Source organism: Helicoverpa armigera, chromosome 13 (genome assembly GCF_030705265.1).
Source record: "Helicoverpa armigera isolate CAAS_96S chromosome 13, ASM3070526v1, whole genome shotgun sequence".
In the NCBI taxonomy this organism is placed as follows: Eukaryota; Metazoa; Arthropoda; class Insecta; order Lepidoptera; family Noctuidae; genus Helicoverpa; species Helicoverpa armigera.
In genome coordinates, this window is record NC_087132.1 from 9,995,346 (window position 1) to 10,022,603 (window position 27,258).

Consider the following 27,258-nt stretch of genomic DNA (forward strand, 5'->3'; position numbering starts at 1 on the left):
ATGGAAATAAACGGCGAGTATACTCTTTTACTACAAAGAAATGATTTCTCAAATCCGTCAAACTTGGTCGTTTAAATTCCCCATTGAAATAAGGAAAATATTGATTTGATTTGATAATATTTTATGTAACTTCAAATTTATCATTTTCGCAATTTTGCCTTTATCTGTACTATATAACGTTGCTTCTTGCCGAATTTCAAGATTCTGAGTTCACGGGAAGTACCTTGTAGGTTTTGATTCCCTAGCGTGTGACGGAAATTCGTCTAAGGTGTCGGTATAACTGCTGTATCTTTTGATCGCGTTAACTTAGATGTTTGATTTTTTCACTGCCTTAAGGGACAATAGACCTTGGTATTTGGTATAAATTTCAATTTGATACCTTTATTCGTTTGTGAGAAATAAGGTAGTAAGTTTCATTTTATTAAAATATTTTTTTTTTACATTATATAACTAAAAAAATGAGATTTTCGTAATTTTTCCTATATTTGCATTATATGACAATGCTTCATGCCAAATTTCAAGACTCTGAGTTTACGGGAAGTATCCTGTAGGTTTTGATTCCTTTGCCAATGTCGAAAATTTGTTGAAAATATCGACATAATCGGCTGTATCTTTTGATTGGCTTGGCTTAGAAGTTTGATATTTTCACAGCTTAAAGGGACAATAGACCTGAGTACTTCATGTGAATTTCAGCTTGATACGTCCACGCGTTCTTGAGATAAAGGGTCTTGACAGACAGACAGACAGACAGACAGACAGACAGACAGACAGACGGACAACAAAGTGATCCTATAAGGGTTCCGTTTTTTCCTTTTGAGGTACGGAACCCTAAAAACCGTAATAATTCCTGCACACAAAAAGTAACATTTTAGCGCTCCCACAATCAGATAGGTGGGTCACACGACAACGACAAATGTGGCAGTAAGTCACAGAGCCTCCCGAGATTTCTTATACACTGGTTATTACGAACATCGCCGCACCTTCCCGCAAGGCTTCCTCTTACATTTTTATCTGCGATATTAAGGTAATTATTTAACCTGTGCTGTGTAGCTGCATAGCTGCTTCTAGCTATAAAATTTTACGTTAGAGATTTTTATCGTAGAGATATCTCTTGGAAAATTTTAAGTTCTATGTAGTAGTTGCGTTGTATTGAATTTTACTCGTAAAGAAATAGTATGTTTTCCTGAAATTGTCTGTGAGGTTCTGAGCCTCAGAATGTTGTATTTGTGTTAATAGGTAGTATCATTGATTAAGTACTCCCAGAGTTTGCAATATATTCCCTGTAAAAACCTATTAAATATTACTTTAAATTGAGCGTTTTATAACTTTAGCTTCGGAACCAGTCAACGGTAACTACATTTGATAGTAAAATCCATCGAAAGAATCGCAGCGTTCCATATTAACCATTTAGCGTACATTTCTTTGCCACCAACATCTCAAACCGCACTTTCCATATCGATTCTGGAAATCGATATTTCCAATTGAAAAGCTCGATGTAAGGAATAGCCTGGTCGTTATCTAAGGGCATCTATCTTGTTCGAAACGTTGGGAAGCGATTTTTCCCTATGCCTCCGACATGGAACAAATTATCATTCAATTTATATCAGTCGGTCCTTTATCGGTCCCATTCCAGACGTTAATAAGAAAATTTTCTGGTGAATGTTTGATGGAGCTTTTTGCTTTTATATTTTGGTTGTGAATTCAATAGCTATGCGTGTGGTTCTTTTTCATGTCTATGTACCTAATGTTTTGTTTCATGTTGTGCATGGATGTGTGTACGGAGGATACAGTTTTCATTTAGCTCTTGATTTAAGTACTTCACTGCTTCAGGTAATGATGTTATTTTTTGTTAAATATCTATTAAATACTACACTGCGTGATCGCAATAGGTAAGTATTTGACACTTTTTATTAACAAAATAAAATGCTGGCCAGCTAATAATGTTTTAAAAACGACCAACTATTGAAACAAAAATTCGATACCTCAAGTTTCATTGCTCTTAAAAATCAAAGTTGAGTTTGAACAAAAATAAATCCAGCACTGTCTCCCACTAACCAAACCTACCAACCAAAAAACTTTACTAACCTCGTCTCCACAAAATAATTGTATTAATTTACATTAAAAACTCTCCGAAAATACCGGAGAACATGATTAAGTAACCATAATTCGTCACCAGCTGCGTACAAGTGCGGTTATCAAATAAATTCTCATTTGCTGCCAGCAAGATATTGAAAAATTCAGGCATCTGGTAGCGACCCTTAATTTTATGTTATCTGTTTAAGGGCTGGTTTTGTTGTTGCGACTTTTTTAATTTATTAACCACTAATTTTAATTTTATGATTCTCAATAACAAAGAATAATTAGATTTCTGTTATTCCATGGCCGTATCCATTTTTCAAAGAAATATCTTTTATTAATAAATTTATACAAAGAGACAAGTTTTGTTACTTTGAATTATTTTTCAAATTAACAAGTGCCTACACATTTTCAACTACTAGGAATATTGCACAAAAAAATTATGAAAAAGATCTTACCTTCCATTGCAGCTTTAATACGAGCAAAATATTGCCAACATTTTTATCGACTATCGCAGTAAAGCAGCAGTAGAACCGCACCTTAAAGCTATATCGTGATAAACTTTATTATTTTCATTAAGGGTAGGTGATTCAATTAAATTAGAGCTCAAAACGTTGCGCCACGCGTGCCTTATCATTAAAATTGCTAACTAAGGCACGTATACCTTTGTATTTTCTGTGCTAGGTCACTTTCCTTTAGAATTTAAGATTATCTACATTGTAAATTAACTTTTAATTGTTAATTTTGTGTATTGGGTTTTGTTTACGCTTTTTATTTTATCAGCGAAAAATCTTAAACAAGAATGGCAGAAATAGGTAGCTATCTTTCTACCGATACTCCAAAACAATCTATGTGATGGTGACGGAGGCTTGTAACTGAATGTAGGTATAGATTAATGGATCCCTAACGCCTACAGCAATTTATTATATCGCTGCAAAAAATACAAAAAACATTATGACAATGTTTCTGTTATGTAACAACAAGAAACATCCCAAACAACATTCAAATGTTTCATACATAAAAACATATTACATTCAAACCAAGGGGCACGGTTCTCAAGTAATACTTTTCATACTTTTTGTCCGAGATTTATGTTAAAAAGTTCGTCCATTTCTCATTTTCCCCCCATACCCGTCTCTGACTGTGTGAACGATTATCATTCCCTTTTTTCTTAGCCAAAAAAAAAAGTTTCTTTTGTCAGTTACATCCTACTGGTCCTTTTCAAAATAGGAACAATGAAAACGTTCTACATTTAGACGTTATGTTTATTTGAATTTGTGTTCTTATTTCAAAAGTGTTTGATACTTTTTTGTAGGTTCTTAATTTGAATTTATTGTCTTTGCAGACAGGTTGTATTGTGGTCCTTGGTAATGTCATTTCCTCTTCTTGCTTTGAAGAGACCGTGTAAGTTCTAGCCTCCTTACTTTTCAGGGAGGTGAAGTCATAGCATACTATTCTTATTAGGTATATTAATGTGACTTTGAAGAAAGCAGGTCAATAAAAGATAAAAACAACAAAGATTTCATATTTTTATTTCAACATCACTTCAAGTGTTAGTCATATAACGGCTGCCATCACAACCTACCCATACAAATATTTGTTCAAGTGTTCATAATTTTAAATAAATAATTCGACTAGGTTACTTTCGTTGTACGTATTCAAAGACTTGTAGTTACTTCATTATTCCTCAAATCTGGAACGTTAAGTGTAAAATGTCTATTACAGCTACATTCTATTGGGCCTCCTAAATTACCTTTGGCAATACAAATATTTGGTGCTCGATATTTTTCATCTGTACTCTTTTTCTTACCTCTAGGTATTGAATGGGTTCCATATATTGATCTTATTCCTCCATAAGTGCTATTTTCTTGGTTCATAATATCGTTTTTGTTGTAAATATTATAGGTCCTTTGGTATAGATCGTTTCTGAAGAGTTCATCTTGGTATTTTTTGTCCATTTCTTTGTTATACATGATAGTTGAGTAGTTGTTTTGTTCGGAGCTAGTATCGTTTTCAGTGCTTAGAGTTTCGTTGATATATCGTTGTGACATCCATACGTATCTCGCCATGGGTTCTTCGGGACCCCATAACCGGGATGGGCGGAATGCTGATGATATTTTCTGAAATAGAATGAAACAATTTCTCTTTATTTATTGTCTTCAGTATTTTCTCTTGAATACAAAGGGCCAGGAATGTCTTGTACTTGATTGTCTATAAGGCATTAACAAACATAAATATGATATGCATTATGCATGATTTTCATACTTTCAATATCATCTGTCTGGCCTTTTTCCAACTATATTGAAGTCGTCTTCCAGTCTTTCCGTATATAGCTAAGTACCAGTATTTTACATGGAGCGACTGTCTATCTGACCTTCTCAACCCATTTACCCAGTTTACCTATCACAAAAAATATTTGCTAAGTCAGTAACCATACTCACAGTAACTAAATTAAACTGTTCTTCCTTAGCCACAGCTACGGCTGCCAACATGACCATTATCACCAATATGACCCCAAAGACTGCCAACAAAGGCCACAGCGTCAACCCGTTGCCCCAGGATACCCGGAGTAGGGCCCTTAGCCACCACCCTGATACTCCTATGAAGAGGACCGGGGTCAACCACCAGGTGGCTATCCAGAAGTACGGGAGTTTTACCCCGGTGAGGAATTCGATGTCCACTGTGAGGTACGACCAACCTGGAATATGTGAAGCTTGTGTTAAAGTCTTGATTTGGTTGTCATGGCATGGACATGAATTCTTGTATGCACAAGTTGGTCCAAAAGATGATACGAACCTCGCGATTTTTTGTGGTGTGGTTTTGTACTATTCTGTATACTTATATGGACCACGAAGTATATGATTACTAATTGGCTAAGAATGTTAAAGATCTGGATATCCCTTAAGCGGTAGTTATGTAACTTTTGAGTGATTTTTCTGATACAGCATTGGATGCAGAGGATTTAAGTAACTTTCGTTTAAAACTTTATTTATAACTAGACTATTATATTAACCCTTAACTGCAGTACTCACCATAAATAAACACAAATCCAACAACCTCAACTGCGGAAGTGAACACCGCTAGCATTGGTACTATCAGCTCATCTAACATAGTGGCTACTTCCAACCCTCGAGCCAGTACAGCAACCGTGAGGGCTGTGCCCACAGCTGATGCTGCACAGGCGAAGATACGCCAGTTGTCTCCTGTTAATCTTTGGAGTCTGTCGTATACTGGGTATAGGAGTATCAGCTGGAATGAAAAATGGTCCTTTTGTACGCTTGATCTGGTCTTTTTGGTAATGAAATATTAACTCTAACTGTTTTGACTTAAGGTTCAAAGTTCTTTGATTAGTTGAATTGAGATGTTTAACGAGGGTTTTAATTAAACAATTACAAAATAATGGCATAATTGGTGCAAGTAAGTTTCCTAACCGCGTTTCTTTATAAAATAAACATTACATTTGTAGAAACAAAAAGTTGTTTACTCTATGGTATAAAACAATACTAACTCTTTTGTCTAGGTCAAAACACACTTTTGCAACTTTTAATTACAATGTAACCAATTTACATACTGGTGTAAAAGATAAAAAACTTTGAAAATTACAAATTAGAATTAATATCTATTCTAAAGTTAAATATTCTTGTAAAGTACTCGCTTATTATGTTAAAGTTATGACCACGAGTTTGGATTAGACTGTTGATATTAATAATTTAAGCCAAATTACAGCTACCGCAGTCTTTGTATAACTTTTATCTATTCTAGAGATAAAACATCACTTTTTATTATGCTCATATTATATAGAAAATGGTAGTTTATTATGCTTGTATTAATGCCATCATAGTACATAGTAGATCTTCAATGTTACTTTATCAAGAAAAGATACAATAGTAAAGGTTTTCAAGATGCTGGTAAAACTACACACTCTTAAAAATACTAATTCTCTTTCTAACATGATTCTAATCTCCGAAAAAAGTCTTTAAACTAGTTTTATATAAACGTTTTTGTCTGTCATCAATCACACTAATATTATAAAGAAACGTGTATGTGGGGCGTATTTGTGTGTATTTTATTGAAACATGACAGTAATGCAGCTAATTGTTAATATCAAAAGAAATACATACCACACTTATAATACCAGAGAAAAACACGACTCCAAATGCAAGCAGAGGCCACTCCTTATTCCTTCTTTCAGACACAGAAGATTGGTATATTAAGACTAGAATTGATATGAAACTGGTATCTTTTCTGCCATTACCGCCAATGGACTCCCAGAGTAACACCCAGAGCCAGCCAGAGAATATGCTCGTCATTATAACTAGTGCTGAAGTCCTGAAATATATTGCATATCAGATTTAATAGTATAGTAGTTAATTTTCATTTTTATATATTCCTCATCCCGTAGTCTTCCGTCATAAATAGGCCATATAATTATGATGAAATATTTTTTCAAATCGGGCCAGTACTTATTGAGATTAAGTTTTATAAAAAGAATACTGGATAGGAAAATCGTTAGTATCATGATGCTTGTACATATTATTCAATCGCATATGGCTTTAACATATAGCTACAAAAATATATATGTCATACTACATAAATTGGTGCGACGAGCACTAAGCCATGTGAGCCGTCAAATTGAGGCATTTATCAGGACTAAGTACGTTTTTCGCTAGCAATATTTGTGACTACATGTCACTCAATACATGTCACCCATCCGGAAAAACAGTATATCATAATCACTTACATAACTGACCCACATTCGCACTGCAGTAACAAATACATACAAGTAAACAAATCTTACCACCGAACATCAGAATGTCTGTAAACTGATCCGCCAGAGCTGGTCAAGTAACCGCTAACAACTTGAGTGGACATTAACGCTTGTACCAGCGAACTGTGCCAAATGTAAGGCTGATATAGTGAAGTCCATTGCACGCAAGACTCGAACATTGAATCAAGAACTGTGGTCTTGCCAAGAAATAAGGACAGCAGTACGGCAATGACTATTATTATTATTGCTATAATGGCCAGTGTTGATTTTAGCGTTTTGTAGAGGCGGTATAATCTGGAAATGAGAAGACATGTTGCTATCATTTTAAAGAAACAAAATCGGATTGAAGGACCAAAAAGTTTAGTTAAATATTAAAACCTCTGTGTCATTGTTATATAGTTAAAAAAGATATGTATAGTAGTGTATTTTTTTCTGTATTTAAAATATAAAAAAGATTAAATAAATTGAACTGTACTATCCATCAAATAGATTTTAGTTTTAAGCTCTGAATCTATTAATGTTTGTTAAAAGCATTTGATATCAAACAATCAATCGACAGGCGGAAAGTGTGTCCTATTTACTGAAAAACACTTCCATTTTGACTGAATATTTTAGTTTTTAGATCACAGTGTTTTTACGTAAATTACATGGATAGTGTTAATTGAATCGTTTGTTATACGCAATGTTTGTCACTGAAACATATGAACTACATTTTAGTATGTCGACACTTAATTTAGTCCAATTTAAAACTGTTTGTAGACGCTTAATATAAATATTAAATTAATTGTGTAATAGTGACTCATGAATAAGTAGCTTCCGCCCGCGGTTATACCCACCTCTTGAAATAACTGCTTCAATTAGCCGGACGGTGATAAAAACTATCCTAGATCCTATTCCCGGGATCTCCCCTCTAACTTTCAGCGGTTCAGCCAATCTTGAGATATACCTAAGTAGTGTAACTAGCACGACTTTATGTATAACTTTTTTAGCCAATTTATTCTTAACAAAATTCGCTTTTCTTTACAAACTTTTCACTTTAGGCTGAAATATATTTCTTTAAACGGCCTATAACAGATGAAGAAGAAAATATGGCTTGTAATAAGAGTATTATTACTTACAGAATGGGCACGAAGAACCATAGAAGAAATATTAAAATCGCCATTATGCCAAGATATTGAGGATATTCAGTGAAAGGCGCCAAAAATGTTGAGCTGAAAGTTTTAATAATATCTGTTAGGATTATGTTTATAGTTATGTGGTATTTCAGCAAGTTCTAGAAACCAAAATTGGGTAGTAACTATTTAGGTTGCATGAAAAACTATTTCTAATACTCCAAGAAAATGGCAAATTACTTTTTTCAATTAAAACATTTTTTTGGCTTCATAGGACCACTTTTCTTTCTAGAACTAAGCGATATTTTTCTGGACATTAAACCAGCAGTCGGAAAATTATTTTTCTGCTGAGTATTCAGTTTTTTCCTTCTTCATTAAAATTGTAGTACTTATTTCATTAATTCTACCAGTAGTAATATCCATTTAATTTGAACAGTGATGATAACACAAATTATTATTGAAAGCGGTTTTCAAAAGCGAAAGTTAGTAGTATTATCAAAATAGTCTTTAAAAGATACTCTATACAGGTTTTCGATAAAAAACTGGTTTTGTTATTTAGACTACAAAAATCGAAAATAAAGTACCTACTTCGTACAGACAGTGGTGTTCCTATTGTTCACTATAAAATTGAAATAAAAGTTGAAAACAAGTACGAATAGATAAGTGACTAGTTTTACTATCTTTTATTTTATGTATTACAAGCTGTTTTCCCTCGGTTTCATCCTCGTCCCGTGAAAACTACTAACATATGTAAAAATTCAACCTGTTATTCGGTGATAGTCTAACTACCCAACAATGAGAGATTTGTTCAAATGGGTTCAGTAGTTCTGGAGCATTAGGGTACAAATCAATAAAAATGCTACCTCTTTATCATAGGAGTATAAATATTATATACTTAACTTACTTGAAACACTCGGTTGCATTCATTTTATTTTCATATCCGTGCTGAAAGGTAAAACAAAAATTGGCTTTAATAAAATATAAAATTGTATCATAATTGCTTTATCTGACATGCTGCATTTTTAATCTTATTTTATATTTCAAAAATACATGGACTTTTTTCGTCATCATTGTATTGTATAACAAAATAAATTTATATTCATACTTGAAGGCTCAGTGGACTATTATAATTGTTGAAGATTCTTATAACTTAAACCAAGTATTATCAACAAGTTGAGTATCTTTCAATATCCTAAATGCAAAACAATGCATGCATACATTTGGAGTCTCAACGAAATGTTTACCTCAAAAACCTCTCAAACGTAAGCCTGTTTCCACAAAACATTTAGCTTTCCGCTTATTAAAATAGTCTTTTACAAAACATTTTACAGTACAAAGCGGCTTACCGGCGTTATATGCAGTTTAGTGCAATCTTTCAAAGGAAAAGACCCCTTGCCTATCCAAACGAGATAAGCAGACGACAACGCGACATACATCATGTAGTATACACAGCAAACGTATGACGTCATCACTTTTAAATGGCCGACACCTGGAAAAAACAAAAGGATTTATGAAGATTATTTTTCCGACCCAAATATCGACCAATAGAATTGCACCATTCGACGTCACGTGGTACAACCTACATGGTATTATACTGATAATTTTTTTTGAATATTTTCTCTGGTCGTTGCTACGTCAAACTGACAGGTTGTGGCCGACATTTGGGACGGAAAAATAATCCCCCGAATACCACACGAGCTTCAAAATTATCTGGCATTTCCCTCAAGGTTCCCTGCAAACAAATAAAGTCGTCAAGTTTTTCAGGAAAAATCACTCGCGCTTCGCGCTCGTTATTTTTTAACCTGAAAATCTTGACTCCTTCATTTGTTTGCAACGAACCTATCGGGAAATACCCGATAATTTTGAAGCTCTTGTGGTATTATAAGTGATTATTTTTCCGACCCAAATATCGACCAATAGAATTGCACCATTCGACGTCACGTGGTACAACCTACATGGTATTATACTGATAATTTTTTTTGAATATTTTCTCTGGTCGTTGCTACGTCAAACTGACAGGTTGTGGCCGACATTTGGGACGGAAAAATAATCCCCCGAATACCACACGAGCTTCAAAATTATCTGGCATTTCCTCAGGTTCCTGCAACAAATAAAGTCGTCAAGTTTTCAGGAAATCACTCGCGCTTCGCGCTCGTTACTTTTTAACCTGAAAAACTTGACTCCTTCATTTGTTTGCAACGAACCTATCGGAAAATACCCGATAATTTTGAAGCTCTTGTGGTATTATAAGTGAGAATTAATTTTGATTTATTATACGCGGTAGCTATTTGTTTGAGTTGCGCGTGATTTGTTGCAAACATAGTTCAAATGGATGGCGGGCGATAAAAATTGTTTGAAAGATTTTAAAATAAGATTCAGTTAAAAAAACTGTTATTACACAAAGCTGTTGAAACCTCCGCTTTTTGGAAGGTAGGTTATAAAATTAATGAAATATTCATAACAGTTAATCCTATATGTATTAGATAATTTCTCAAAGATAACAAACGCTCAAACAATACATGTTAATTATGTAAATTATATGTATTACAAAACCTATTCTTTTTTGGGAAATTGGTAAAAAAATATCATTTAATTATACTAACGAAATATTCGGAACTTCAACCTATATTAGAAAATTGCACAAAGATTTTAAAAAAGTACTAGGATGCGGACAAAAGGACCAACAATATGACAAGTGCTAAGTTAATTACATAAAAAATACTGCATTACACACGTCAACAGTGTAATCGGATTCAGAAGCGAACACAACGCGGTCTCTGAGTTTATCTATTTGTTGGCATAACATGATACTTAGGTTTGCATACTTTATGTACTTTAGACTAGGTTGCCTATCTAAATATTCTAGTGCCTCGCGAATACAGAATAATGTAATTTGATTACTGTTCTGCATCTCACCTAAATGTTTTGATATTTTTGTGTACCCTTACACAGATATGTACATTGTTTTTTTTCTTATTTTATGACAACACTAGTTTCCGCCAGCTGTTTCACTAACTTCTTGAGGGAATTATTATCGCACGCAAATAAATAAGTAACCTCTATGTTACTCTGAATTGTAATCTACATTTGCCAAGTTTCGTCAAAATTCGACCAGCATTTTAAACGTGAACAGGTAACAAACTTACACACACAACTGTTATAATAATATTTGATTTCACATTTTCCCTCAATGATCTTCAATTAATTGACAAAAACCACATATGCAATAGCAATTGAGGACCATAATATCTACTTTCCTAAGAGAACCAAATTATTATCAAGACCTTAATTCTTACCTCTTAATATAGGCACAGCCCTCCAAACTCCCACTGAATCCTGCTGACTCAACTGCCCCATAGCCAGCTGCAGTAACGTGGTCGGCAACCCAGCAACCAGCAGCCAGGAGGAGTAGACCACCAGGTATGGAACTGCTCCATGTCTAAACGCCTCTTTCGGCAGTCGGACTGAGTTGAACAGCGTCAGAGATATTGCTATGGTGCATAGCTGTGTTTTTATGAAGTCGCATACTGCTTTGAGGTTCTGTAAGGAGAAAAGGATAGGTTTTTTATTTTGTAGTAATGTGGATAAATATTGATAATTAGCTTTAATTAAGTTGTTTTGGTTTGCTGGGATGTTTCTTAATCCCAAGTTTAGTTGTCTTAAAAAAAGTGGCAACTATGAATTTTCACATTCAAACAGTCATTGTTAAGAAAACTGATGATTATTTTCTCAGTAGAACTCGGGCTTTAGTAGTTTTAGTTGATCAGCTACGAAGATATTTTTATGTAGCGGATGCCTTTATTTAATTTAAATGTATGTATATATAGAACATAGATACTTTTCAACATAATAACTTGGTGGGCCAAATAGCACTTTTCCGTCGAAAAAAATGATAAATAAATGCTATTTATGGACAAATAAAAATCATGTATTACAACTAAATAAAATGATGTATTTCTTATGTGTAAATATCATATTAATGTCAAGTTCTTAACATTGTGATAACAATTGAACTTCCTCAGTAGCGCGTGCTAATTAGAGCAAAACCAATCTCTTTGACATCTCTAGCAGGCATATCTTTCTAATTAGTCAAATGCCATTATAATGGGCACTCAGGTACGTTGTACTTTTACAGGGTTCTTTTGCTTCTATTTCTTTGTGGTTTCAAAGAATATCCGTTTATTTTTTTTATCTGTTTAATGTTAGAGGGAAAAAAAGAGTCGCGATGCTGAATATGTGGGGTAGGGACTAAGTTTACCCTTAATTTTTATGCATATTTTGATACCTAAACTGTATTCTAGACAACAGCCACATCATGGCGACTTCAATACCTTCAGTGTAGTTCTCACCAAATTACTTTACCTCTCTAAAGTTGGCCATAAAGTATATGTCTTCATCATCATCATCATCATCAGCCTATCGCAGTCCACTGCTGGACATAGGCCTCTCCAAGTGCACGCCACTGAGATCTATTTTCGGCTTCTCGCATCCAGCTCCTGCCAGCCGTCTTGCGCAAGTCATCACTCCACTGTGCCTGAGGACGTCCTACACTACGTTTGCCGAGGCGTATATGTCTTAAGCACTCATAAAGGGTTTTGTTTATACATGTTAGTCAGTACAAAGTCACAGGTAACCAATTCCGGACAGTGTGTTAACCAAATCGGACATTTATCAACCTTCAAATTTACATTACTTAACTTTCGTCAGTCTGACGTTTACCACAAAAAGAAGAACTTAAAGAACCTTATTTCTCCAGCAAAACAATTGCGCCACAAACCCGGTTCTTCAGTCCACTGGTTCATCTGTCAATTGGTCTGTTACACTGTAATGAGTCTCTCGTTTCGTCATAGTTCCGATGACAGGTGATCGATTACGTGATCGCGTAGGCACGGGTTATGTAAGCAGTTTGGGTGACAGAAGATTGCCGATTTTTTAATAGATGTTTGGTCTGGGAGTCTAGAATAAAATGGCCTAATTTTGATTACTTTGTCTCTGATTAGAATTAAAGTAACCAATAAAAAAGAAAAATAAAACTATAAACAGGATTGTTTTACTAGAAATATTTAAATGTCATCATCTCCCGAGCCTTTTCCCAACTATTTTGTTCGGTCGGCTTCCAGTTTCAGAAATATCGGGTCAGTCAGAAATAGTATCTAAACAGACTAACTGAAAATATTTAGGAGATGATAACACAAAAATATATGAGGTAAACATAACATTACATACCTAAGGTACTTATATTAAAATTAACGAATGAATTTACTAAATTATAATAAAATGTTAACAATGCATATTTTATTGAAGGTAAATTGTGCATTCTAGAAATAATAAACCGACTAAAGTGAAGAAATGTTTAAAAATAAAGCAATTCTGCGCAATTTTATATAAAAAGCTACGTTTCATATTTTAAATAAGTGCATAAGAATGTTTTGTGTAATAGGTAACAACATCCTGCCGTTTACCAACGGATTAAAAAAAACATACAGACATATTATCTATAATATAAAAATGAATCGCAAAATGTGTTGGTAAGCGCATAACTCAACAACGCCTGGACCAATTTGGCTAATTCTTTTTTTGTTGTGTTTGTTATTGTCAGGAGAAGGTTCTTATGAAAAAAAAATAGGGTAAAGTAGAGAAGTCAGTTGACGGGAGCGAAGCCGCGGGCCAAAGCTTGTTATCAATAAAAATATTTTAACTAAGTTGGTAGTTTAGGTTAGTTTCTGCTGCATGATAAGTAAGAAAAACCGGCCAAGTGCGAGTCGGACTCGTGCACGAAGGGTTCCGTAAATTACAGTTAAATCAACCTATCTCAAAAACTATAAGAGATACTTTGATCAAACCAAAAATCGTTGAAAGAGTTAATTAGCATGCATCACCTCTATTTTTTTTAGAATTTTATACCCCGTAGTTATAAAAATAGAGGGGGGGGGGACATACTTTTTACGACTTTGAGAGCTGATATCTCAAAAACCGTTCACTTTAAGAAAAATGTTTTTTAGAAAACTTTATATCATTTTAAAAGACCTTTCCATTGATACCCCACACGGGTATGTACATCGAAAAAAAAAATTTCATCCCTCAGTTACATGTATGGGGGGCCCCACCCCCAATTCTTTTTTTTACTATTTAGTGTCATATTTTTGTAGCGGTTCATACAACACATATTCCCATCAAATTTCATCACTGTAGTACTTATAGTTTCCGAGTAAATCGGCTGTGACAGACGGACAGACGGACAGACGGACAGACGGACATGACGAAACTATAAGGGTTCCGTTTTTGCCATTTTGGCTACGGAACCCTAAAAAAGTATCTTAGCAATTGCAGAATAAGCACCCCATGTACCTATAGTAAAAATGTTACCATTTCAAGCTAAACTTTAGAAACCATTTAATAATAGCCAACACTAGACTGCAAATCTCCTCATTTGTTGAAAATTGGTGAAATTATGTGACATTCATGTTTTTCCCTCATTGATAAATGTAATCAAACCATGAAGATCAAAACTTATTCATAAAAATATCACAAAAAAATCTTAGAACTTGATCAAAAACTGCACACTGCGTTCGCATTCGCGGTCAAGAGTCATTGAACTTCAATTCTTATTACATAACAATAAAGTACATAATTGCTCCCGATAATTAACATTTCCGTTAACCACTGATTTATAGTACGTAGATACGTCGGATACCTTTCTATGTTTGAAAAACAGTGTAAATCGTCGGAACTATACTGACGTAACAATTTATTTTGTTTTTGTTCGAAGTACTATGTAGCAGTTCTTTTGTTTTTCTTTTATTACCAACTTGGAATGTAAGTCGAGTGTTTTATAAAAGTGATTCGCGGTATGTTCGTGGTTTATTCCATAACTAGTTATCGGCAGCGGTTCCACCCGCGTCCCGTGGAAATTAGTCTGCGTACCCGGATAACAATTAGGCCAAAATCTTCCTCAAGAAATGGGCTATCTAACATAGTTTCTTTTTTATATAGTTCTAGTTGAATCAAAGTCAAAGGTTTTTTTATTTCACAAAGATCTATTACAGGTGCTTGAGAATAGAAAAGAAAAATGTCAGGCTAGTTGCGCGGTTCCAAAGAATGGGTGTCATGGAGAAGAACCGACAAGAAACTCCATAGACACAATTCTTAGAATAGCAGGTTCATTCATGTAAGAATGCTGTAAATATGCCTTTTATAACAAATATGTAGATTGTTCCATTTGCTTTCAAGCTGACAACCAGCATTATTTATTGTTCTGTAATAACCACTGATTATTATTACTTATTTCATTAGCTATATAGCTTATAGTAATTACAGCATCGTATTTATTTAAATTAGAAGATAGAAACGCCAACATGTGAGTGAGACACGCTCATATATCGTGATTTCTTAAGTAATAAAAAAATATCGGTATATTTTTATAATAATCTATACTTTGATAATAGTATTTAAAGGGGTTTTTTTTCTTGCACGTACATATGTACCATAAAGGCTCCGAAACTACTGACCCAATTTGAAAAAGTCTTTCACTGATGGTTAGCTACTCTGTTCCCGAGTTATATAGGTAATATTTTAACCGATTAAGGGCAGAGGTTCCACGCGGGTGAAACCGCGAGACGGCCACGGCGGGTGTTCTCATTTAAGGAGATCAGCCAGCTGCGCAGGACATAAATTATAGGGCAAGAGATTCCTTCACTCTCATAACCCGATGGGACGGCAATCCGACACGACCGGAAAGAGATCAGGCGCAGGACCGACATTTACGTGCTCTCCGATGCACGGGTGAATCAATCACCAAGTTCCAGACTACGGGCTGCTTCGTGAAAGTTTTAAGAAAACCCACAAAGCTATTTCGGCCCGACCCGGGAATCGAACCCAAGACCTCAAGCACAGCAGCCGCGCGACCACTAGACCAACGAGGCAGTCAAGTCAAGGAATAATGAAATACCTATTATAAAGAAAAAAATGCATACAATTTTCATTATCACAATTACATATGTGCAGATAACAGTAGACATATAAATGATCATTGTTGAATGTTATTACACTACTTGAGCTATGTGCTAGTACTACAGTTAAGTATGCCATTAAACCAAAACATTATTGTTAATACTAAGTCGTCTACTATAACAATATTTTCATACTGAATTACTATAATAATTATGATGTATACTTTGAGCTTATATGTAGTGTAAGTCAAAACATTAATTCATATGTGACTAATTTATAACTTGCGTATCTCATCATATCACATTAAAAATACGTTAACATACTGGTAAATATGTATATGTCAATTAGCACAAAGAAATAAATTAAAATATAAATAATAGTAATAGCTACACGAGCCAATAGATCATAAGGTCAAGCAACACTTCGCAATGTCGGTCGGAGGATGGGTGATCTTGTCGTAACGAGTTCTACCGTGTTTCGGAAGATAGTTCTAATAAATAGGTGATGATGTCATTTAAGCATCTTTGGCATTCGTTATGCTCAGTCAGAAGCCAGAAACTATCAACAAATTTTATCAAAGAGTTTTCTACGGTTTCCCAGATAACTCAGTTGAGGAGGTCAGATAGGCAGTAGCCATATACTGGTAAGTACTCTTGCATACTGTTACACTGAAAGCCGACCCCAGCGCAGTTTGAAAAAGGCTAGGTTCGTAAGTGGAACTAAGTTCCTTCAGTAGCTTCAGGGTAAATCATTATGCGTTATACACAGAAGTCGTTCACACTTCGCGTTTTCATTGTTGTCATTCACAACTGAAGAATACGACACAAAAGTAAGAGGTATGTAAACAAAAATATCCGTTGCTATGCTACTAAACAATACATTCTTTGAATTGACAATGTTTTAAGTTTTCATAGTGTTTTCACATTCTCAGATTGTAGGCGCTTTGTAGGATTGTCGGTTTTGAGAAGTAAAGTTTTGTTAAAAGTGTGAAATTGCTGGATTTTGCAAGTATATTGTACTAAACTATAGTGACTATAATATTGAGACTATTTTTATGATGATGAAATATATTAATACTGTATGCTATTACTTAATACAAATTCTTATGAAACACAAATATACGTGACTCGACAAAATTTTTGAGAACTTTCAATTTCTTACATGGATATGTAGTTTAAGTCAAAGCGGATATTTATATTGACGCCAGTACATATATACTTTGTGCTTGCTTACAATGAATGTAGTATGACTGCAATTTTTCCATGACAACTTATTTTTTTACAAAAAATACCTATCTACCTAGTAATTACCTCACATACCTATAGATTCTTCAACTAATGATGATATTAATGAACGTCAGGTGCAATAATTAGGTATAACATCATAGTTATAAAAATAATAATTACACAAGCTATGCAATATGTATTCAAAAGTACCTACTGTACTTAATACTGCAATATAAGTATACACTAACTTCTACTAGGAAATCTGGTTGTCCAGGCCAGGGTACGGAAGAAAAAGAACGAGGTCTAGATGGGCATAAGTTGGTCTCCAACACATCGAAAAATGAGGAACAAATCGGACACATAGGATACGGGTGAAACCGCTGGCAGGTATATTGAATATTTAAGAAAAAAACATACCTTACCTGAAGACCATTAAGGTAATCAAACAACACATCCCAAGATAAATTATATCTTTACATTATATCACATTAACAGTTATTTTCCTAACATTAATTACGTGCATTACTTAGTCATTTGGAATAGTTAGGAAATAAAAAGTAATGCTCTAATGGTTAGAGAGTGAAAAGACTGCGCACGCGATTCATTCGACAATCACTCATTAGTAAGTATAGACCGTCGATGATTTACTGCTTTCTGCTATAATGTTTTCACGCACATTTTCTTATGTAAGTTTATATAGTAGAGCGACGTCAAAAATCATCAAATGACCCCTCCCGCTGTGGGCTAGCAGCGGTGAGGGAGTGTCGGACTCTTACTGACTAAAAACCGTCATGTTCCGTCGAAGACCTTTTATGTACCAGGGCCGCGGTAACTTTTTCGAACAATCCCGCAGCCCCGGCAGGCCTTGGCCCTGCTGGGCACCACTGGGTATATACATATAAGTACTGGCGTGACGTCATTGTAGTCCAGTTATTGGCGATTTTGACCTTTGATTGAAGATAGTAGGTAATGGACACCGTTCGATATTGTTTGGACTTGATCGCGATTGAGTTGCGCTTACCACGATTGCTCTGACAAATGACTGGTCGGTCGTGAGTCAGCCATGTCTTGGAAAGAATGTCAAGATGTTAGTTCTGACTGACAATCAGGAGCAGTAACGGCTTATTATGTTCTGATCACCCAGGTGATACGCACCCAGGTAGTCTGAGGGCACTTTTTTTGAGTGGAATAAACCGTAGTAGGGTTCTATGCAAAAACTAATATCTACAATCTGCTAATTTTATATCTACTTTTTCTATAAGTTGTAATATTACGAGTAGAAAGAGGCAAAGTAAGTCATGTTTAAGACGATCTCTGGATACCAATCACCAATGAGAAAGCTTGACTGTCTAACCTAAATAAGTTTAAGTGTTTTTGACGATGTTAAAATGCAAGTGTAACAAAGAAAAAATTATAAAAAGTCTTCAAAATTGAATGGCGTTTCGGTAATCGGTCGATAAGCTTCCCTTAAAAGATAAAGGTATTCCTTTATCTTTTAAGGGAAGTAGTTCCACTGGGACGTGGGTGAAACCCCAAGACACAGCTAGTATATGATAAACATGTAATTCATTATAAGCACGTAGGAAATAATCTCCAGAGCTTGCATTGCAATTGAAAAAATGTGTATTTTGGAAATACAAAATTACCCTGGAGTGTTGTGTGTTATTTTTCATCCCGGAAATATACGAATCCCATAGGAACTTGATATATAACATTGATGAAACTTTTTCATATTGCCGTTTACATAGAAAAATAAATAAACGACTTTGTTGAGTTGAAATGAGTTATTTTGATAAAATGTATTTTAGAATTGTAAATTCAATATTTTTAATATTATTAACTAACTGGTTATTATGTTAGGTTAGAATGTTACCTACTTGAATGAAGATCTTATAAATAGATTTATTTTATTTTTATTCTAACTTTCCTATAGAATCTAAGGAATTCCATGCCTTGAAGAGTAAGCAGTGCCTTTATAATAGATATTATACCTACTGCGATATAAATATATAGAATACTAGATTATTCTATTTTTCCTTGTTCTCTTGAACTTTTTTTTTTAGTGGAACTTGCTTTATTTAATTAAAATATTTACATTATTATAGTTACAGACATATATTTATTTATTATCCAAGACTGTAAATAAATGACTTATTTTGATTGAAATGAGTTATATGTATTGTAGAATTGTAAATGAATTATTTTTCATATTATTAACCAACTGCTAATTAATAACTAATTAGCTATAAAAATAAAACCATGCGAACAATTACATTTTATGTACAGGTAGATTTGAGATGACCATGACTTTGATAAATCATGAAAGAAATAAACAATAGGTGTAAATTCACACGGTATGCTGTAATAACTAGCTTTATGTCTGGCATTATAGAAAAATAAAAATAGAACTAAAACATCTTCTAGAATTTCGTATGACAAAAGAAATAACATAGATTAAATTATCCTAACAGGATGAATAAAAAATAAAATATTATAAATGTGAAAGTTTGTGAGAATGTATGGATGTATGTTTGTTATTCTTTCACGCAAAAACGGCTGGAACGATTTGATTGTTTGGTATGTAGATAGGTGATACTCTGGATTAACACATAGGCTACTTTTTATCAACTCACCACGCAGGCGAAGCCGCGAGCGGAAGCTAGTATGTTATAATTCCATTGCCATGAAGGGATTCATTTTTGTTTGGATTGTCTATGTACCTTCTTATTGGCATTAAATACTATTATATTGTTACAACTAGAGCTGTTTACCACCACGACTTTTAAGTAATAAAATTATTATATATCTAATTGTTGATTTCGCAATTTTACACACGTTTTTGTACTGAAATCTCATTAACCTAACCGCAAGGTCAAAATTAAGCAAGAAGCTACTTCGTTCATCTAAAAAATAACTCATATAATGAATTTTTGATGGAGTTAGAATGAAAATGTAATCGTCTTACCTCACCTTGGCCGTGGTGGTAAGAAAATACGGACCTTGGGGAATCCGGAATTGTGAGAACAAAAACATGAGACATCCTTTACAAGATGTGTTAAGTATATTATTGTGTTTCTATTGTATTACGAGTTAAGTTAGTTACCTATATTACATAAATAAGTACCTACATACCCTCGTCCTTAACCTCTGAAAAAGTTTTTATTTTTATTTTTTTATTGCGTCTCTAGGAGGATTTTATCGCAAAGAACATTCTGTGCTTATCTTCCTTCTGCTAATTTGACTCTTTCACTAACCAGGTTTTCATTCGAAGGCATCGTGAGTTAGCCTCCATAACACAAGCTAATACCTATATAATTTACAATAGGAGTAGCCGACGTTAAACTGTAGGTCCCGGCTGTCATTGAACATCCTTGGCAGTCGTTACGGGTAGTCAGAAGAAAGTAAGTCTGACACCAGTGTAACCAAAGGGTATCGGGTTGCCCGGGTTACTGGGTTGAGGAGGTCAGATAGGCAGTCGCTTCTTGTAAAGCACTGGTACTCAGCTGAATCCGGTTAGACTGAAAGCCGACCCCAACATGATTGGGAAAAGGCTCGGAGGATGATGATGAATAGGAGTAGCCGACCATGTATGAAAGATGTCCCGATATTTATTTATTTAGATATAATAGATGTTTTATCTCACGTAAGCGGGTGAGCCATACCTATCTACTTGTGTACGTGCCCATGAACTTGCCTTTGTATGAATCAGTGTACACTCCTGAGTTTATCTATGTACTACCTATTCAGTTTTTGTCAACGGACGGAGTTGTTCAAAATGAAGGTTTATGTTTTTCCGACAGTTTTTATTGAAATATTTATCAAAGTTAACAAAAATACTTACAAAGACGCAATTTAATTGTTTTAAGAAAAAACTATTTTTTGACAGTTTATCTTATGCTAGCTTTTTCTCGCTGTTTCACCCGCGTCCCGGGAAGACGGCCTATATTTATGCACAAGAGGTCAACAAGACATGTATTGTCTAGGAGTACTATTATAAAAAAAGCATCAATCATTGTTTTTGAGATTCAACAGAACAGAAAAACATGGAAATAAGGACAGATACACACACATATAGACTTCATCCAGTGATAAAAAAAGACCTACTTATATCAACAAATATTGTGTAAATGTGTGTTCAGCAGAATATGCTAACCAATTTATATAAGTTCTTATACTAATATGACTGTGTGAAGGGCACAGTAATGGTATTTGAATGAAGATCTTACAAATATATTTATATTATTTTTATTCTTACTTTTCCATAGAATCTAAGGAATTCCATTCCTTGAGGAATAAACAGTGCCTTTGTAATGGATATTAAACTACGTCATAGATAGATTTAATACTAGATTATTCATTTTTTTCTTGTTCTCATCAACTGTGAAATAAATAGATTGTAGAAGTAATATCGATATTTAACATCGATAAAATATTCATGCAGGAAGGGAACTTCCTAAAAAAGTCACCCAAAAATTTTGATAGAACATGCACTACCTACATAAGATGTTACATAAAAAATAACTTTACGCAAATAAATCGCTATTAGGTAACACGAAATAAGTATGTACATTCTTGCAGGTTGCTGCATATCTAGGCAAAATGAGCAAACGGTGATAGATCGTTAAACATGCTCTTAGTTGTGTATTTTATTGACATATGTACTTTAAAACCTACTTAATATGTTTTCACATTTTCAAATTAGAGGGTCAAAAATGTTCAAAAGGTAAGTCAAAGAAATTTCATTCAGAAACAGAGACCAATTATTATTTGCAATATTTACGAGGTAACAATTTACAGTCTACTATTGTAATATCATGTCATAGTAGTTTTCATTCAATGACCAAACGCTATAGACAGCTATAAATACAAATTAACATCACTATATACAAACAGAAACGTATAATCGGCTTCTCTACGTTACGACAAAGTCCTTGTCCTAGAAACGGTTTTAAAAGAAAAACGATCTACTCAATAATATTTTACACCTTTTTTTGCAAACAATTTTTTACAACTTCTCGTAAACCTGAGTCTTCAATTACAATTTACAAGTCACTTCGTAAACACCAAACAAGGTCAAATGTATGTATGAAAAGAGATATTACCCAGCTAGATTTAGAAGTCCGTCCTATGCATGATTTGCCTCTAACACAATGGAAATCACCACACGGTCGGGTCACCACTGCCATATAAAAATTAATTTAATTATTAAATGAATTTAGAACACGATCGCGCGCATGCGCCTTGCACGTAACACTGAACTCAGTCGGAAGGTGCGCTCGAGTGATGCGCAATGGTATCGATAATATTTTTGTAGTGACGAGGTGTTTTGTGAGTAACGTTTCCTTTTTATTGAGTTGTTAATTGTAATGGGTCACGGTTTGTTATGATTGTACAATATTAATAGTAAAAATTATGCGACTTAGTGTTTTGTTAAAGTGTAAAGACTGTATTTTTACATAAATAGTATTAGAATTTTATTAATTATTTAAATTAAAAATTGAATGAAATATTTTAGAATAACATGTCTTTCAAAGCATTTTATAAGTTTATATTTTTGTATTTACTAAATGTTGTGGCAACAATAAAATTGTTACAAACTGACAATAAGTATTATTTACTACAAAAATAAATAGTCCCCCAAGCTATCGACAATTCCCATCACTAGCCATGTCAGAGCATGCCACGGTACACCGCGCACAACACTACTCAGTTATGGAAATTAACTTCGGACTGGTAAAAATAAAAACACGGAGCAATTACCATCGATATGGTCACTGCACATCACTATATCTTGAAAGGGTCTTATATCGTTAAATTAGCAGTGTAAGAAACTTTCGGTCTACTTCCGTATAAGAAATTATTAAATAAAAATATTGATTAATTTATGCAGCTCGTTCAATTACCTATACGGATCAGCATGGCAAACCAACGAGGTAACGCTGCCAGCCTCTTGGGTACGCTCCCAGTCGACAGCGATGGGGATGAATTTTTTGACGCTTTTTAGTTCATTTTTTTTTAGCATAGTTTTTATATGTATTGTAAATAAGTAAATATCTATGTAAATTGCTTTTATTTTCATTAATTATTAAATTTAAAAAACGAAATTGATTGAAAAATTAAGAAAACTAATTAACGTTTCCATTGAACTTTCACTCAATGTATGTATGTCTGTGCTTACTGTATAAATAAAGGTAGCCAGGTAGCCTATAAGCAAAATAGTAAAATAATTTACAATTTGTGAAATATCATATTTTTTGCACAAACCTCCATTTAGGCACTGAAACGGCTTTGTTCTGATAATACTAGTAATGCTTTTGACACAATATTATTCCCGCTAATTACTGAAATTAGTTCAGGAGTTCCTGATTAATTTGTGGGCCGCATAATTAGTACACCTAATTAAATCATACACAAGTTCAATGATCTCAAAAATATCACGTAGAATATAAACTTTTTGGGTGTTATAGATAATCCATTTTTTTGTATCACTCTCGTCCCTTGAAAACTGCTGCCCGTAACTGGATAAAATATAGCCTACGTTACTCGGGAAGAGTGTAACAACACTCAAATATTCTTTAAAACGGTTTAGTAGTTTCGGAGCCTCTAGGGTACAAACAAACTAACAGAATGTTTTTTCTTTATTAACCATCTTAAAGTATAGATAAGTATAGATATGGTACTTGTTAGTGGATACTGGGATCCAAAAGTGTGCCAATTTAAAATAAACGATTACGAAAACGATAACGATTTTATATGACTATGTAAACAGAGTTTGTCGTGTGATAAAAATATAAATTACACTAGGTACACTACCACAGGATGATGATCATAAAAAACCTTGAAAACACTAGTACTATCATCTTTAGTCATGCTCCTCTCTAATTATAACAGTTACTGATGACCTCATGTATCTGCATACACACAGTTATTTTATAGCAATTAAATATATTTTTGAAGTAAAATTGTAAATTTTTAACAAGGATTTTTTAACACCTAGATACAATACACGGGAAATACAATTTATTGGTGTGTTAAAACAGTTAGCTGCATCATCAAGGATCATAGAATTCTGGTATAATTTATATAAAAATAAAATTTTTCGGAATTATTTGTTTGTCAATAACAAAGTTAGTAGATGTAAAATTAATGTTATTTTAGCTTCTTATGCACGAATTTTGTATTATCCAACGTGAACGTTAATTCTCCTGATTATTACGGAAACGTTCTCTTAGTTTTTTATTGCCTTAAGAGTACACTACAAACTTTCGGTCGGCCGATAGTTTGTTTGGGCTCATAAATCAGTAGGTATAAAGATGAATAGAAAGAGGTAGTACGCACATTACAAAGATCAAGTACATATTTAGACGGTATCAGACCGACTTAAAACTTTGAATGGAACCAATATTCTCTTTTCATTTTTATGTCCGTCCGTCCGCCCGTCCGTCTGTCACCAGGCTGTGTCTCATGAACCATGATAGAGAGTTGAAATTTAACTAAAAACTGAAAACTAGAATAACATAAATATTTTGGGGGGCTCCCATACAACAAACGTGATTTTTTGCTAATTTTAAATAATGGCACGGAACCCGTCGAGCGCGAGTCCGACTCGCACTTGGCCGGTTTTTTTAACAACTGTCGGGTCAACTTTTGGCCAACTGTTTAGTCTGTAGTCTGCACTCTGAGTCAAAACATCTTTGCCATTTTATGATAGGTAGTAGCCGTAGTTAAGTACATTAAGACGGGGCTATGGCTCAATTTCCTGTTGCATTATGACGGAAAACATAGATTTATTATAGGCATTTTAGCGTCATGGTCATTTGAGCCCGTTACTTAAGACCAAGTTCCTATATGAAGCCTTGAAGTATAAGTAGCTATATCAAAATAGAGATTTTGGTATAAGATTTTATGATATCAATGACAGAACATATGTATAAAGTGAAAGAGAAATTCACTTTGGAAAGGGCCAACTGTTTTTTATGTGCATGTTGATTTTTTTCTTGGTTTAATATGTAAACAATAATGTCAATAAATGACTATTGTGATGATAAATTCGTAATTCTTTTTCCCAGCACTGCATTAAGTATTGAGAATGTCTGTCTAACAATTCACTTCGAAAGAATACAAAAAAAAATTATAAACGTTTTCATGAATAAACTCTTATGTTAGTTACTATTTTTGTTTTTGTGAAATAATTTACCTCAGCGTGTAAAAAAAGGCCACAACATAAAATAATATAATATTTAGTGACTAAAATTTTATTCACTGGTTTTTCTCATGTTTTTTGTTTTAAATTTAACTGTGGTTGACGTAGCGTTTTTTAATTTGTGGGAACATTGACCGACGGCAGAGATGAGGTTCTCATCTTTATGTTAACTTTAAGAAATATTAGTTTAATTCTGCAAGTTATAATTAATTTAAAGTCTGTATTTTAGACATCATAAGCTTCAAGCTGCAGGGAGAGCAGAATTATGTTTTACGTATTTCTTTTATCACACTTAGGTACACCTGTTATTTGTGGACCGTAAACCACATGAAAATCGGTTCAGCCACACGGGAGATAATTGCGCACAAATATACACTCTGACTAAAAACCCTCGCATTGAAGTTGGTTAGAACCCTTTTTTTGTTTTTAAGTAGTATCCATCCATATTTTGTGTTCAAAATCAAATGTTGCCATTGCTATAACAAAGATGAGGCCTTTGACCCAAGATTACTAATATTATAGGCTCATCACGTACATTATTTGTCATTATCTTTACTTATGTCTGGTTTAAAGTACAACTTTCACTGAATGGAGCGATGGTTGTCCAAAAGGCTTATGGCGTTTTATAAGTGTTTCACGTGGTCATGACAGCAGCTACGGTTTGCTATAATGTTTCCCTATGGACGGACATATTTCCTGATTGATAAAATCCCGATTGATTTTATACTTTTCAAATTACAATTCTTTTATTATTTCATCATTAATATACCTTTAGCTGGATAACTTAGAAATAAGGTATACCTGGTAGGTTTAGTCTCACGTGGGTCCTATTTTCCTTGCGATTATTTCTTTCACCCATTCTCAATGATCTGCTTACACTTTATCATATTTTTTTACCTGTACTTTTGCCTTGAGTATAAGACTATATTGAACTTAACTTTGCTGAAGATTTTTATTTATTGTTATTTGAAGTATTTACATAATATTTACATTAATTAACCCTCATAATTCATTAACTTAACCCTCGATAAAATGGATTAACACGTAGTAGTAAGTAGGCATACAGTTTATCTCAAGTCCATACAAACGAAGTCGTAGGCTGAAGCTAATTTGCATTACATAATACTGTAGGTACAACTATAAAGACATTGACATTGTATAAAGCCACTCATTAGTGAAGTAACAACAGGTTCTGTCTTGTCCTAGATTTGCTTGTTAATCATGTATTATTGTTTGAGACACGATATCTCTTAAGGGTTCATAATTAGGTTAGAACTATTAATTATCTTTACTTAGGATTAAATGGTGGTTTTTGTTTCAGTTGAAAATGGTGTTCAGTTTGGCCATCAATTTTGGGGGGATATTTTTACTTACAAATTCAGTACCTAGACATGTTTTTTTTCAGGTCAATATGCGATTTATGTAAGTAACTAGATTAAGATTAATTATTCTAACGTCTTGTTTTTCAATGTTATGAAACATATTGATACGAAAGAGCGGAGTCTCCTAACACAGGCTCTGTATGCTTAAAAGGGGGCTCCATTCAAAAATAAGTTATGCTTAAGTTTTTGATGTTACTAATGAACTTTTTTCTTTTTTTTTTCACTGTCCTTTACGATAAACCTCTCATATTCTGCTGTAACTTGTTCAAAGAGTCTATAGAAATAGGTTGATAGTATCATTTCCCAATCTTTATCTTAGATAGGATGTACCTACTTCTAATACGTTAAGTCATCTCTGGACGGACCTTGGAAAAACCCTTTCCTTCATAATAATGCTAGAGATTAAAGTGACAAAATATAACCAGCACTTATCGATATAATTTACTACTATACCCACACACAATGTTTTACAATAGAACTAAAACATAATAGATGATTAACTACTATGTTTTGAGTGTCTCATAATATTGTTGTCATATTA

The 27,258-nt window shown here is 33.8% G+C and overlaps 1 protein-coding gene and 1 long non-coding RNA gene across 3 annotated transcripts; both read right to left on the reverse strand.

Annotated features, from left to right (window-relative positions):
• Positions 1-3,592: 3,592 nt before the first annotated feature.
• On the reverse strand, positions 3,593-22,415 carry LOC110373358 (sodium- and chloride-dependent neutral and basic amino acid transporter B(0+)). 2 transcript variants are annotated; one of them, XM_021330620.3, is made up of 11 exons: positions 22,235-22,415; positions 11,253-11,496; positions 9,303-9,445; positions 8,861-8,901; positions 7,963-8,055; positions 6,875-7,138; positions 6,198-6,405; positions 5,109-5,325; positions 4,518-4,774; positions 3,887-4,196; positions 3,593-3,769 (listed from the first exon to the last, which is right to left on the reverse strand). In XM_021330620.3, exons 1-11 carry the CDS (start codon positions 22,316-22,318, stop codon positions 3,735-3,737), a joined length of 1,896 nt encoding a protein of 631 aa, XP_021186295.3. In that variant the 5' UTR covers positions 22,319-22,415; the 3' UTR covers positions 3,593-3,734. The 2 variants fall into 2 exon arrangements, with proteins under 2 accessions (XP_021186295.3, XP_021186294.3); XM_021330619.3 differs by having other exon boundaries at positions 3,593-4,196.
• On the reverse strand, positions 9,546-10,213 carry LOC135117721 (uncharacterized). The gene is made up of 2 exons (XR_010277077.1): positions 10,124-10,213; positions 9,546-9,758 (listed from the first exon to the last, which is right to left on the reverse strand). It is a non-coding gene; the product is annotated as an uncharacterized LOC135117721 (long non-coding RNA).
• Positions 22,416-27,258: the final 4,843 nt, after the last annotated feature.